General features: G+C 60.5%; 2 protein-coding genes across 4 annotated transcripts; one reads left to right on the top strand and one right to left on the bottom strand.

Annotated features, from left to right (window-relative positions):
- Positions 1–2,403: 2,403 nt before the first annotated feature.
- On the top strand, positions 2,404–8,008 carry CHLRE_08g386100v5 (uncharacterized protein). 3 transcript variants are annotated; one of them, XM_043065374.1, is made up of 15 exons: positions 2,404–2,673; positions 2,814–3,452; positions 3,546–3,638; positions 3,732–4,048; positions 4,104–4,346; positions 4,740–4,895; positions 5,061–5,131; positions 5,270–5,408; positions 5,643–5,708; positions 5,955–6,022; positions 6,455–6,561; positions 6,822–6,881; positions 7,079–7,110; positions 7,259–7,345; positions 7,491–8,008. In XM_043065374.1, exons 1-14 carry the CDS (start codon positions 2,658–2,660, stop codon positions 7,322–7,324), a joined length of 2,073 nt encoding a protein of 690 aa, XP_042922373.1. In that variant the 5' UTR covers positions 2,404–2,657; the 3' UTR covers positions 7,325–7,345; positions 7,491–8,008. The 3 variants fall into 3 exon arrangements, with proteins under 3 accessions (XP_042922373.1, XP_042922374.1, XP_042922375.1); XM_043065373.1 differs by having other exon boundaries at positions 5,270–5,447; XM_043065372.1 differs by having other exon boundaries at positions 2,814–4,048; positions 5,270–5,447.
- Positions 8,009–8,531: 523 nt separating this feature from the next.
- On the bottom strand, positions 8,532–11,383 carry CHLRE_08g386050v5 (uncharacterized protein). Its single transcript, XM_001694237.2, has 6 exons — positions 11,253–11,383; positions 10,986–11,172; positions 10,685–10,844; positions 10,411–10,464; positions 10,083–10,211; positions 8,532–9,774 (listed from the first exon to the last, which is right to left on the bottom strand). The coding sequence occupies exons 1-6, from the start codon at positions 11,272–11,274 to the stop codon at positions 9,421–9,423; spliced, it is 906 nt and encodes a 301-aa protein (XP_001694289.1). The 5' UTR covers positions 11,275–11,383; the 3' UTR covers positions 8,532–9,420.
- Between the last annotated feature and the right edge of the window lie 34 nt (positions 11,384–11,417).

The following is an 11,417-nucleotide window of genomic DNA, read 5'->3' as shown; positions in this document are numbered from 1 at the left end:
GCTCGCCCCCCGCTCCTAGACGAAATCGCAAAATGCATGTCCACGCGAGTCCACACAAGGGCCCAAATGACCTGCGGGTAAAAGTCGAAGAGTAATTGATTAACAACTAAGCCTTAATCAGCGCGAATATCTGCCAGCCATGCGGGTATGCGTCTCGGCCTCAAAAGAATTGCTCGCGTCACCCGCCAGAAGAAGCGCAAACTGGCGAATGCGCAGCGCCAACTGATTTCCTGATATTCAAAAGCACACCTGCAGCTTTGGGCACTAATAAGCTGGGCCAAAGTGCGTCGCTCCTCCAAATGGCCGCTGTTGTCTCCACCGCCCCAACGCAATACCACGCCCGCGTTAATCAATTGTGTGTTTCATTTGCGCAGGTGTTAGGTTAATTAAATGCCTTAAGGGTTTGGCGAAGTCGGGTCAAGTTGCGACCGCGCGGCAGTAGCTTAGCGGTCGCGAGCCAGCCAGTGCGGCGTGTAAAGGCGGGGCAACTCAAATGGATAGACTGCATAATCAATTGAACGTTTGCTATGGAGAATTCTTGGTGGAGACTCCTTCGCGGAGGCATTTGCTCCAACTTGACTGGCGCGATGAGGCAAGGCTTAAACTACAGAGCTTTGCCACCGGATCCTGTAATCAATGCTATACCACTGCACGACCAATTGCTATGGTTTTAACATGTCCTCCTTCTCTGCCTCGCCTCTCTCTGCCGTCCTGTCCGCTCTCTGTGGGCTCGCTCTCGACCTTTTCGAGCTCGACTCGCATCATGGGTCATCGTTTTGGCCGTTTTGCCCTATTTTATCGCCGTGCCTCAAGAGAAGAAGCAATCTCTGCCGATGGCACTCGATTCCCACGCTCGATGCCCAAAATCCTTGAAGGCTTGACGTTTGCAGGGTGCCAAACGCGGCCTTGTCGAGTGCCTTGTGACATACGCGAGGCGGGGGGGCGGCGGGTTGGTGATGCCGGGGGATGCCGGGGGATGCGGGGGGCGGTTTGGTCGACACGATTTGTTGGCGTCGGCTCAGTAAACAGAGGGACTGGGCGCTGCGCAATTGAGTATACCACAAGAGAGAGGGATTCCAGCAGCTGGCCTGCAAAGAGCCCGGTAAAGGCATGGGATTTGGGCTGGGATGGTCGGCAGGTGGATAGGGTGTGCTTGGGCTTCAATTCATGTCCGCTGCGAGCCGTGGCCTTGGGCTCTGAGCCTCTGAGGGGTAGGTTAGGCACCGATGGAGAGACAAGTATCATGCATGCTCATGAAGCAAGTAAACATGCCCCGGGGGCCACTTCCTGCCGCTCACCAAAGATGCAAGCCCTGCATGCCCATGCACAGAAGTACTACCTTGTACTTGCCTTGTTATATTGGGTCACAGTTGTGGGGTTGTGGTGACCGCATTGTGCGGGGTGGTGGTGACCGCATGCTGCTAGTCGTGCCTGGTGCCATACATCGACGCCCCGCCACCCTCACCAGGAGAGTTTCCGTTTGGTTTTTGGGTGCTGTTGGTCCGCAGCAGTATACATGAGAAGCCCCAAGAGGCTAATAACCGCCCGTGTGTGCCGCAACCTATACGTGAAGATTAGAGCGGACATAGGTCACATAACCCCCAGCCAGGGAGCGACTTGCCCTGGGGCCCGAGAGGAGGCAGGGCAGCAGGGGGCAATGCATGCTGTAACTGTTCCTGGCTTGCCTCTTGAAAGCACAACACAATGAGGGCAGTCATCTGTCATTCCCTGCCGAATCAAGGTGATGGGCCGGCTGGTCCAGTCAGTGCTCTGGTGTGTAATGGGGCGAGTTAAGTTCTCGTGGATTTGGGTGTGGCAACCGGACTGGTGTCAACACACAACCCCCATGGTACGGCCGTAGCAGTATTGCTGCCCAAAGGCCCTCGGGAGCTTAACTTCATATCATCACCAAGGGGCCCCAACTCCAAGGGGCATGTGCCGCTGTTGACATGTGACTTCCACTGTGGTTCATGGTGGGCTCCACTCACGCCAGCCCCACGACGTTTGCCTTGGCATCCTTTGCAGGCCCGCACTGACATGAACCCATGACGTTTGTTGGTAGACGTCCAGGGGAGAGCACTCTCTCTTGAACTCTGGGCCTGAGTGACCGCCCTGAATGGTCCCTACCTTTTAACAGGAGTCAGGTGTGGCCTGCGGTCGGACTGTGAGACTGTCCGCTGACTGTCCATGACGTGGCGAACTGGGCGTCGTCGCTGTTCCAGTAATATACATACAAAGGTAGCAAGGGCAGTGAAGCGGCAGTGGAGCAGGAGGGTGGGGGCCCGGTGGGGCGGTGGGGCGTGTGCCGGTTGGCTGGTGGCAGGCCGACAGCCATAGCCGCATTTGGATCCGACGATTTGCCACAAAGCACAAACAAGCTGCCGTTCTCACCAGAGATAAATACTTACTGTTTCACGGCATGTTATGCTTATGCATTCTCAGTTTTGAGAAGCTGTGCTGCCCGACTGTGCGCAAACTGGGATCTTTGCTGCTTCGCTGGTAGGCAAGTTTCAAGCGCCTGGCCTAGTGAAACACGGGACTCTATCGATCCTCAAACTGAATGGTCTCTGCACGCCTCGAGTCAAAAGACAACAAGGCGTTCTTGCGACGACCTCGTGCGGCTGCTGGCCCTCTGGAATGCCTTTGGAAGTTCGGGCATGATACTCATTCAAGGCAAGTAGCGAGAGCCATGTTTGACTAGGAAGCGGTGACTAGGGAGCGGCTGGTTTGAACGCTCATCGCCGAGCCATGGCTGCCGCGGACCGCACTAGTTGCACTTGCATTGACATGGAGGGTTGTCTACATGTATGCAGGTGGTTATCATGAAAGACAGTCAGTCCTGTCAGCAGGCATCCCCAGGCTCCCTGCACCCCCGCCAACGTGTGCGTCGGCTCGCTACGTTGCACTACCCACCGCGCCACAGCCTTCTCTGTCCTCTCCTTCGCGAGCTTTCCCAGCCAGCCTCCACTCTCTGCCTCCGGTTCTGCTCCCTCGCACTGCCGTCCAGCCGCCACCGCCTCCTTTTCCTTCCCCTCCTTCGCGCGCTGTCAGCCTCCAGCCTCCCCACTCGCTCACATTCCACTCGACCCAGGCCCCACCTTCTCCTGCTCGCTTACCCAACCAGCCCGGCTTTGACCACCGCGCTCCCTGGCCAGCCCGCATCCACTGCCGCCTCCTCCCACACATCCCCGTCCAGCCCACCTCAGCTTTTGCCCGTTCCTCAAGAACCACCGTGCGCGCGCCCTTTCCAGCGGCTGGTGTCAAGCCCGCAGGTAACGGCGTGCCGGCACGTGCGATGCGCCCCGCCTCAAGAACCACCGTGCGCGCGCCCTTTCCCGCGGCTGGTGTCAAGCCCGCAGGTAACGGCGTGCCGGCACATGCGGTGCGCCCAGCTTACGCCTCAAGAACCACCGTGCGCGCGCCCTTTCCCGCGGCTGGTGTCAAGCCCGCAGGTAACGGCGTGCCGGCACGTGCGATGCGCCCCGCCTACGCCTCAAGAACCACCGTGCGCGCGCCCTTTCCCGCGGCTGGTGTCAAGCCCGCAGGTAACGGCGTGCCGGCACATGCGGTGCGCCCAGCCTACGCCTCAAGAACCACCGTGCGCGCGCCCTTTCCCGCGGCTGGTGTCAAGCCCGCAGGTAACGGCGTGCCGGCACATGCGGTGCGCCCAGCCTACGCCTCAAGAACCACCGTGCGCGCGCCCTTTCCCGCGGCTGGTGTCAAGCCCGCAGGTAACGGCGTGCCGGCACATGCGGTGCGCCCAGCCTACGCCTCAAGAACCACCGTGCGCGCGCCCTTTCCCGCGGCTGGTGTCAAGCCCGCAGGTAACGGCGTGCCGGCACGTGCGATGCGCCCCGCCTACGCCTCAAGAACCACCGTGCGCGCGCCCTTTCCCGCGGCTGGTGTCAAGCCCGCAGGTAACGGCGTGCCGGCACATGCGGTGCGCCCCGCCTACGCCTCAAGAACCACCGTGCGCGCGCCCTTTCCCGCGGCTGGTGTCAAGCCCGCAGGTAACGGCGTGCCGGCACATGCGGTCCGCCCCGCCTACGCCTCAAGAACCACCGTGCGCGCGCCCTTTCCCGCGGCTGGTGTCAAGCCCGCAGGTAACGGCGTGCCGGCACATGCGGTGCGCCCCGCCTACGCCTCAAGAACCACCGTGCGCGCGCCCTTTCCCGCGGCTGGTGTCAAGCCCGCAGGTAACGGCGTGCCGGCACATGCGGTGCGCCCCGCCTACGCCTCAAGAACCACCGTGCGCGCGCCCTTTCCCGCGGCTGGTGTCAAGCCCGCAGGTAACGGCGTGCCGGCACGTCGCTACGTGTGTGGCGCCTCCCGTCATCGGTGCACAGGTGTGCTTGGGTGGCTGTATGTGGTCAAAGACAGCGTGCGGGGTTGTTCTTAAGCAAAGGAACGGGCTGTGGGTTCAGGGAATGACAGTCCATGACTTGCTTGTGAGGTTTGCAGCCCTACCGTTCACGCAGCTGAAGCAGCTTGCCACGTCCATGATGCACTGATTTGACGAGTGTGCTGACAGCAGCTGGCATGCTCAGAGTTACGCACAGGATGGACACATATTGCACATGAGCCCACCCACTGCCTGTGCGCACTTTGCTAGCAACTCAATAGTCTCTCACACCTTGGGCGCACGCCCTCAGCCTACCTTTCCACTAACATGTCACTGCTACCTGTTGTGTGTGCCCTGCCTAAACATGCTCTCTGTCATCGCACTGACGGTGCCCAAGGCCTTCATGGAGCCTGCCACCCGCTCAGCGCAAGCATTGACTGTGATGACAGTCAGGCTCACGGCACGCGCTGCACGGTGGCGGGGTGCTGCTCGAACACTCGGACAATGCCCCAGTGCTGCTGCTCTGTGCGCGTCAGGCCACAGCGTTAACAAGGCACGTGCAGTTGCGGTTTTTCTTTCCATATGGGCGGTTGCAGGTGGGGTTGCGGCCGCACTTTTCGGCTCTAATAACAACGCCGTCGACAGCGTGTCTGTTTGGATGTCGTGTTTCCACGTGCTGGCAACTACCCTGTGGACATGTCTCCGTTGCAACCTGCAGGTCGCGTCATGTTGGAAGGCTGCCGCATCACTAGCGGTGCCGAGCAATGGCAGTGCACCCATTGCCGACAGGTGCGCTTTGCCAAGGGTAGGGTCGAGGCTGCTGACCTACAGCCTGTCCGGGCATACATGGGGCTTAACTGGCGGCGATCTATGCATTAAGCCTCCGCACTTGGTTTGCAGTTGTTCAGCTCTCACGCCTGTCTACAGGCGGCGGAGCTGCAGGGGTGCGCGTAATCTGGATATGCTCCGGCAGTGGAGCTGTCCGGGACTGCCAATACATGATGCGGTGCGCCCTGGTGGCGCTTCCACCATGGGCTCAACCAGTGGACGCACGACTGGTTTACAGGTGACGCGGCAGCAGGAACGGGGAGGTTCCATGCCTCAGGTGCGAGTTACGGGCTCAGGAGGGGCGGGGCACGGGAGGAAGCTCTATATGTGGACGAGTGAATGTGGGGGGTCGCGGGGGGTCGGGGGGCATGGATGGTGTGTGGAATGCAGGGCATCGCGATACGTCAGGATAACCGGGTTGCTAGGATTACAGGTCAACAAACATCCCCACGCCCACATCATATGCATGCAGATTGCCGCCATGGACACAACCGCCTTCCTCACCTCCTCCGCGGTCAAGTATGGGCCCGTGTGCAAGGTGGGAGGCAGCGGTGGTGGGAGGCAGGGGTGGTGCGCACGTCAAGGTCGTTGTAGGACAGGGCAGGGCAGCCTGGCGGCTTCCCACGTGCTCGGGCTCGGCCTGACTCACACCTGACCTGTTGACTTCACCCGGCCCCCCTCATCACACACACGGAGTCCGCCCGCCATACAACCACACAGTATACACGTACACACGCAAGTGCTTTCTTAACACACGTGTGTGGCTTCTTAACACACGCCCCAGCTGTGGTTCAGCACTCAGGCCTGGTTCAGCACTCAGCCCTGGGTCATCAACGACCCCAAGCTCGTCAGGTGGGTTGGGACATCAGGTGGGGCCCACTGTTCGGTCCCACCCGCCCACTTGCGGTGCCGCGCCGGTCTTACTACCTCCACGTCTTCGCCTGTATTCGCGGTCACCTCGCGCCCTCAACCGTTCCACACCTGAGGACCCCAAGCCGCCTCAAGCCTGCAAGCAGCGCATCAGCGTTTGCAACCCCCGCCACACTGCCACCCCGTGCATCAAACTTCTCAACCCTGAGCCCCGAACCCCCCCCCTCTACGGCTGGAGCTGGCCGCTGGACTTCACGGACATCGGTAACAACACGTCTACTATGCGACTGCACCTGCCTGCGACTTCACTTCGTAATTAATCATGAATGTACCCCACACACACACACACACACACCACCCCACCCACCTCCCCCATCCCTCCCCCCTCTCCCCTGGAACCCCTCACTCGCGCAGGCGCCACTCCTTCCGCTGGCGCGCCCGCCCCTCCCTTCGCCTCCTACTTCCAAGTCATGACGGGCGAGAACCGGGCCATCGACCGGGCGGGGGTTGGTGCTGGCGGAGTGAGTGACATGTGTGCTTTGTGCGTGTGTGTATGTGGTGTGTGTGTGTGTGTGTGTGTGTGTGTGTGTGTGGCCGGGGGAGAGGGGGCCAGAGGGGTAGCGGGGAGGAGGGGCATGAGTGGAGCTAGGGGCAGGGGCAGGAGAATGGTGTTTCGGACCCTGGCTGGTGCCTTTAGGGTATGTGGACCCATGACACACTCGCCCGACGCTCCATCCCCCTCTGGTTTGACTGCTGCCTGCCGGCCTGTATTTCCGTACAGGGGTGAGGCATGGCGCCGCACCAGGCGTGTGTTGGAGGGCTCCATCATCCACCCCGCCAGGTGCGAGGTGGAGGCCGGCAAGGAATCTCTCGACCCCTCCCTCTCCTGCTTCCTCTAGTGCGCGCGCGTGACATTACGGTAGTGGCTGCGGCTTCTTTGTTCTTTTTTCCGCGTAGTATGTTGGATAGGGGAGTCAGTTGCATGGTGCATGCTTGCCTATCAACCGCCGGCCGCCGTATGAATTTGTCCCATGGCAGGAAACGAGTGGTGGGGCAGCACAACGCAGCAGGTGTGTGCGTGCGGTTCTTGCCGGATGCTTGTGGAAGATGACTGTGGTGACCAGGGAAGGGAGGCTTTGCATGTCAAACGTGTCAGCGATGTTGCACTGCGTTCCCATGCCGCTCCCTTGCTTTGCATGGGCTCGGCACTGGCGCAAGCATGCTACGCGATGCACTTTTGGGGCGGGCTGGTCCAGACCGGCCTTCCACCATCACAAGTGCTGAACATCTTATTGGAGGATACAGGTTGGTATTGGTGTCCCGTGTGATTGAATCCTATGCTGCGTGCGGTGTAGGCGCACCAGAGCCGCCACAGTGTGTAGATGCCCTGCCCCCTTCATTGTGTCTCAATAAGGCATGGCGCTTCGCCCTCGCCTGTTCTGGCCCCCAGGTTGCGCAGCTGGCTGCGTGCTGCACGTGCTTCAGCAGTCATCAGTCCGTGTCACTGAATGGTGTATTGCCTGGGAGGACTCTGCCCTGGGTCGGGGTAATCAATTGCAACCACGTATGCGTATTGTACTTTAAGGACTGATGTGCTGCGTGTGAAACTTGGTTGGTAGGGTGGTGCGGGGTGGGGCATGGAAGCGGATACGGCATTTTAGAACTGGTGGGGTGTCCGTAAGAATGGAAGCATCGAGTCCAAGCATAAGGGCCCACGCGTCTCTTGTTGGGTTCTACCTTGCAAGCATTTTTATAGTTGAACAAGAAAGACCGGGCCGTGGCAAGCACTATGTCCAATGCATGGCTGTCCAGGATAGGGACCGCACATCAGTGTACTGGTAAATGGCAGGCATGCGTCCGTGTGGCTGCGGCGTGTAGGCAGTGCCTGTGAATGACGCCAGGAACACTTGTCAAGTTGCGATAGAACGTGAAAGAAGCCTCCATGCAACGTAATAGCATGATAGAGGTGCAATGCAGCCTGGAGCCTCGTAAACTGTGTTCCAAACGCAGTATCACCCTTAAAAACGCCGCTCAGTAGGCGCACATCAGTACCCAGCATCAACACGTCTGTTATGGGCTACATTGTCAAGGCGCCAGAACCTGTGACCCAAACGCGAGGGGCCACAGACGTCCATGAGTGTTGCTCGCATTCCTCCGCCACCTGCACCCTCCAGCCCCCGCGCCGTGTGGCACACGAGTATACACGAGTATACAAGGTTTAATTGAGTGCCGCAGGTTAATTGATGGCGACCGCCGGTGCTGCGCTGCGCTGCCGGCTAGCCCGGTATCTGCAAGGGCGCTTGCGGCATGTGCAGGGGGAACAGGCGCGGCCGTGGTTGCGGCGGCACGCGTGGCGATGGCAATGGCGGCTGTATCAAGCAGTGGCGGCGGCGGCGGGGGCTGTGCCCGCCGCGGCTGCAGACGGCCCAGCCTCCTTTTGCACGGCGGGTGGTTATTTGCATTGGCGCTAACGGTCTGCCAGGAACTTGCATGTACTCTTGATAGTGAATGGTGCTTGTAAGCGCCTTTCTACAGCGATAGTCGCATGGTATGCCCCTGTGACACATATCCTGTCTCTATCGCCGAAGCCCTCACACACCAGCCCCCTAGATTGCCGAAGCGGGGGGCTTCGGCCCTCAAATGACCAGAGGTTTCGGCAATCTAGGCGATTTCCCACCCTCCTCCTGATGTACCATAACTCCCCATACGAAATGCTGTCCTCGCGCCCGCTGGAATGGTTCTGGGCATTTCCACGGATGGAAGTCTGCACGTCACATGTACGTAGAAGGCTTGCAAATGTCGCAGCGTGGTAAAGCCTGGTAACGGCAGACTAATCAGATGGTGGAATGCACCCCGCGTTGCGTGTATCATATACACTTTGCGTGTACCGCACTTTGCGTGGTCAACATGGGCATGATTCCACGCTGCATGCTCACTGCCTTTACAGCACCAACAGGCGGAAAGCAAGTGGGCCGAGCCCACACCAGTACACCACGCACATCACCACATCAACTGTCGGTGACCGAAGGTCGTTTCAAGTGGCATCATCGCCTGCTTCTGCCTGCCCTGTGACCTGATCCAGCACAATCACACCGTGCGAGGCAGCAGGTGATAGCACGGCATAAGCCCGTCAACGAACTACCGCGTGGCCTGCAAGCTTTACAAACACATGGCCGTATCTGCGTCCCGCACATTTCCATCTCTGGTTCATGCCCTCGTTCACTTGCAATTGCAAACTAGCCGCTACCTTGGCCGCTACTACAGCTCTGCCCCTACCGAGACACCTGCATTGTTTCATGCCACACCAAGCAGTGTCTGGCAGGTTCCCGTGCTGCCATTCACAACTGTCAGGACCGCTGGCCAGCCTTGTCCTCCTCCTGCTAGTTGTTGAGCAGTAGCCCGATGGCGGCCTGCACGTCATTGTTGGCCAGCTGCAGCGCCCGCTCGCTCTCTGCCGCACCAAAGCCCATCGCCACCAGCTGCTCCACCGCCTCAGGAGATGGTGGAGGCAGGTGCGGCGCCACGCCGCCACCAGCGCCTGCGCCTGTGCCCGGACCCGCTGCAGCTGTGGCTGGCGGCCTGGGGCCTGGGGCCGCCGCTGCAGTGGCGCCGCCTCTCCGCTGGTGCCCTGCGCCGGCTGCGGTATCCTGCGCGCCGGGCTGCGACGGCGCCGCATCGCCGCCCAGCAGCGCCCCCAGAGTGGCCGAGAAGAAGCGAGCCACGAAGCCGGGCAGCTGCAAGTGGATGGAGGTGGCCATGCGCGGGAGCATTTTATGCATAAGCAGTTAGGTCAGGAGGCGGATGCATCACCGCCAGTTGCTTGCCCGGTACCGCTCCGCCCCGCCCTGCCGCTAACAACATTTAGGCCGTGATTTGCCATTTCAACAACGACTACACCTTGCAAAAGTCACCTTGCTTCAACCCCTCCAGCGCCGGTTCCCTTTTTCAAAACGCCATGCACCCGGGCAGCCGCTAAGTATGCCACCGTGGAGCCGTACGCCCCGCACATCTCACCCCTGGCGTGCGCCTCAACCCCACTCACCCTGAACCGCTTGAGCCCCGCCACGTTGGCCCGCCACAGCAGCCCCGCTGCCAGCCCGCTGCACCCCGCCAGCAGCGAGCTGGTGCCGCCGCTCAGCAGCAGCTGCATCCCAACCAGGTACAGGAACACCTGGAGGGCAGGCGGGTGGAGTGTGAGGGCGGCGGTTGGACGTAAGAGATGGGGGGGGGGGGGGGGGCCAGGTACGAGGCGCAGCTGACGAGACCGGCACAGAAGTTGGAGAGCTAAGGTAAAGTGCAGCTACGTCCTACTTTGGTCCGTGCCTCACAGCTGCCCTGTGCCCGCCGCACGGCCACTGCGCCACTCCCACCTTGTCGCTCAGCCGCCAGCCAGGCCATACCACCACCTTATTGGAGGCGGGGACCTGCGAGGGGTAGGGCCAGGAGTGATGGCGATGGCGGATTGACAGGCAGGCGGTACGGTGCAGGACTGAAGGTGCACAGTCATATCATATGCACGCTAAGGAGCAGCTACGTGCGTGAGCAAACCCATCAGGCCGCGCGCGCGCATTGCAGCTTTCGCTGGCCGGGTGCTTCCCGCCTTGGGCTGCTTGCTTCCCGTCCCTACCCTGCCCTCAGCCCCACCTGGAAGAAGTACTGCACGAAGGCCGCGAAGATGAGTCCGTACGGCCCGGAGGGCAGCCCCGACACCGCCAGCCCCGACCGCGTCGCCAGCCACTGCAGCAGCGCGGAAATGCCGGTGCTGGCGGCGGCGAAGGCACCGAACTTGTTGCTGCCAGATTCCCTGAGCAGTGCAAGAGGGGCCGTCAGCGCAGGGTCGTGCGTGAAGAGACGACCGGTGTGCATTCCACGCCGCGCTTAGACCCGGGTGTGCGGGCACTATGCGCGGGCCCCATTGGTTTTCGTGCCCAAGGAGTCTACCCACCTTTCGAGCACCCGAAAGTAGTACAGCACCAGTGTACCGAAAAGGAGCTCTGCTGGGCTCCGAAACACGAGCGCTCGCGAAAGCACCCCAGGCACAAGCTGGACGCGCCGGGAAGCTCTTGCCGCTTGTGACAAAATGCTGGCCCCAGCGGACAGGAATATGATTCCTTTGCTCACTGGCGCATGACCTGCAGCGCGATTTCCCATCGGGCGTTTCAGATGGAAGCTTTGCCCAGGAATTCCTCAGCACACCAGCTTGCAGACTTACGGAATCCCGTTACAGTAGGCATGGAAGCGCAGTTGTCTCCAAGATAGTTGAAAGGCTAATTCAGCAAGCTCGGGGCCGATGCTGAAATCTTCAGCGGTTCACAGCAGCGCCCGTGGGTCCAGTAAACTATGTTCAAGGCGTGACAAAATGTACTTCTTATTTTAA

Source organism: Chlamydomonas reinhardtii, chromosome 8 (genome assembly GCF_000002595.2).
Source record: "Chlamydomonas reinhardtii strain CC-503 cw92 mt+ chromosome 8, whole genome shotgun sequence".
In the NCBI taxonomy this organism is placed as follows: Eukaryota; Viridiplantae; Chlorophyta; class Chlorophyceae; order Chlamydomonadales; family Chlamydomonadaceae; genus Chlamydomonas; species Chlamydomonas reinhardtii.
The sequence above is the reverse complement of the archived record's forward strand: the minus strand, read 5'-3'. Positions and strand labels throughout refer to the sequence as shown.

Coding starts and splice junctions, on each gene's coding strand:
- CHLRE_08g386100v5 (XM_043065372.1), top strand. Junction 4,347..4,739: donor CTCCCGTCATCGGTGCACAG/GTGTGCTTGGGT, acceptor ACGGTGCCCAAG/GCCTTCATGGAGCCTGCCAC. Junction 6,562..6,821: donor CGGGGGTTGGTGCTGGCGGA/GTGAGTGACATG, acceptor ATTTCCGTACAG/GGGTGAGGCATGGCGCCGCA.
- CHLRE_08g386050v5 (XM_001694237.2), bottom strand. CDS start 11,274: ATGCCTACTGTAACGGGATTCC. Junction 10,465..10,684: donor TCGTGCAGTACTTCTTCCAG/GTGGGGCTGAGG, acceptor TACCCCTCGCAG/GTCCCCGCCTCCAATAAGGT. Junction 9,775..10,082: donor CGGGGCTCAAGCGGTTCAGG/GTGAGTGGGGTT, acceptor ATCCACTTGCAG/CTGCCCGGCTTCGTGGCTCG.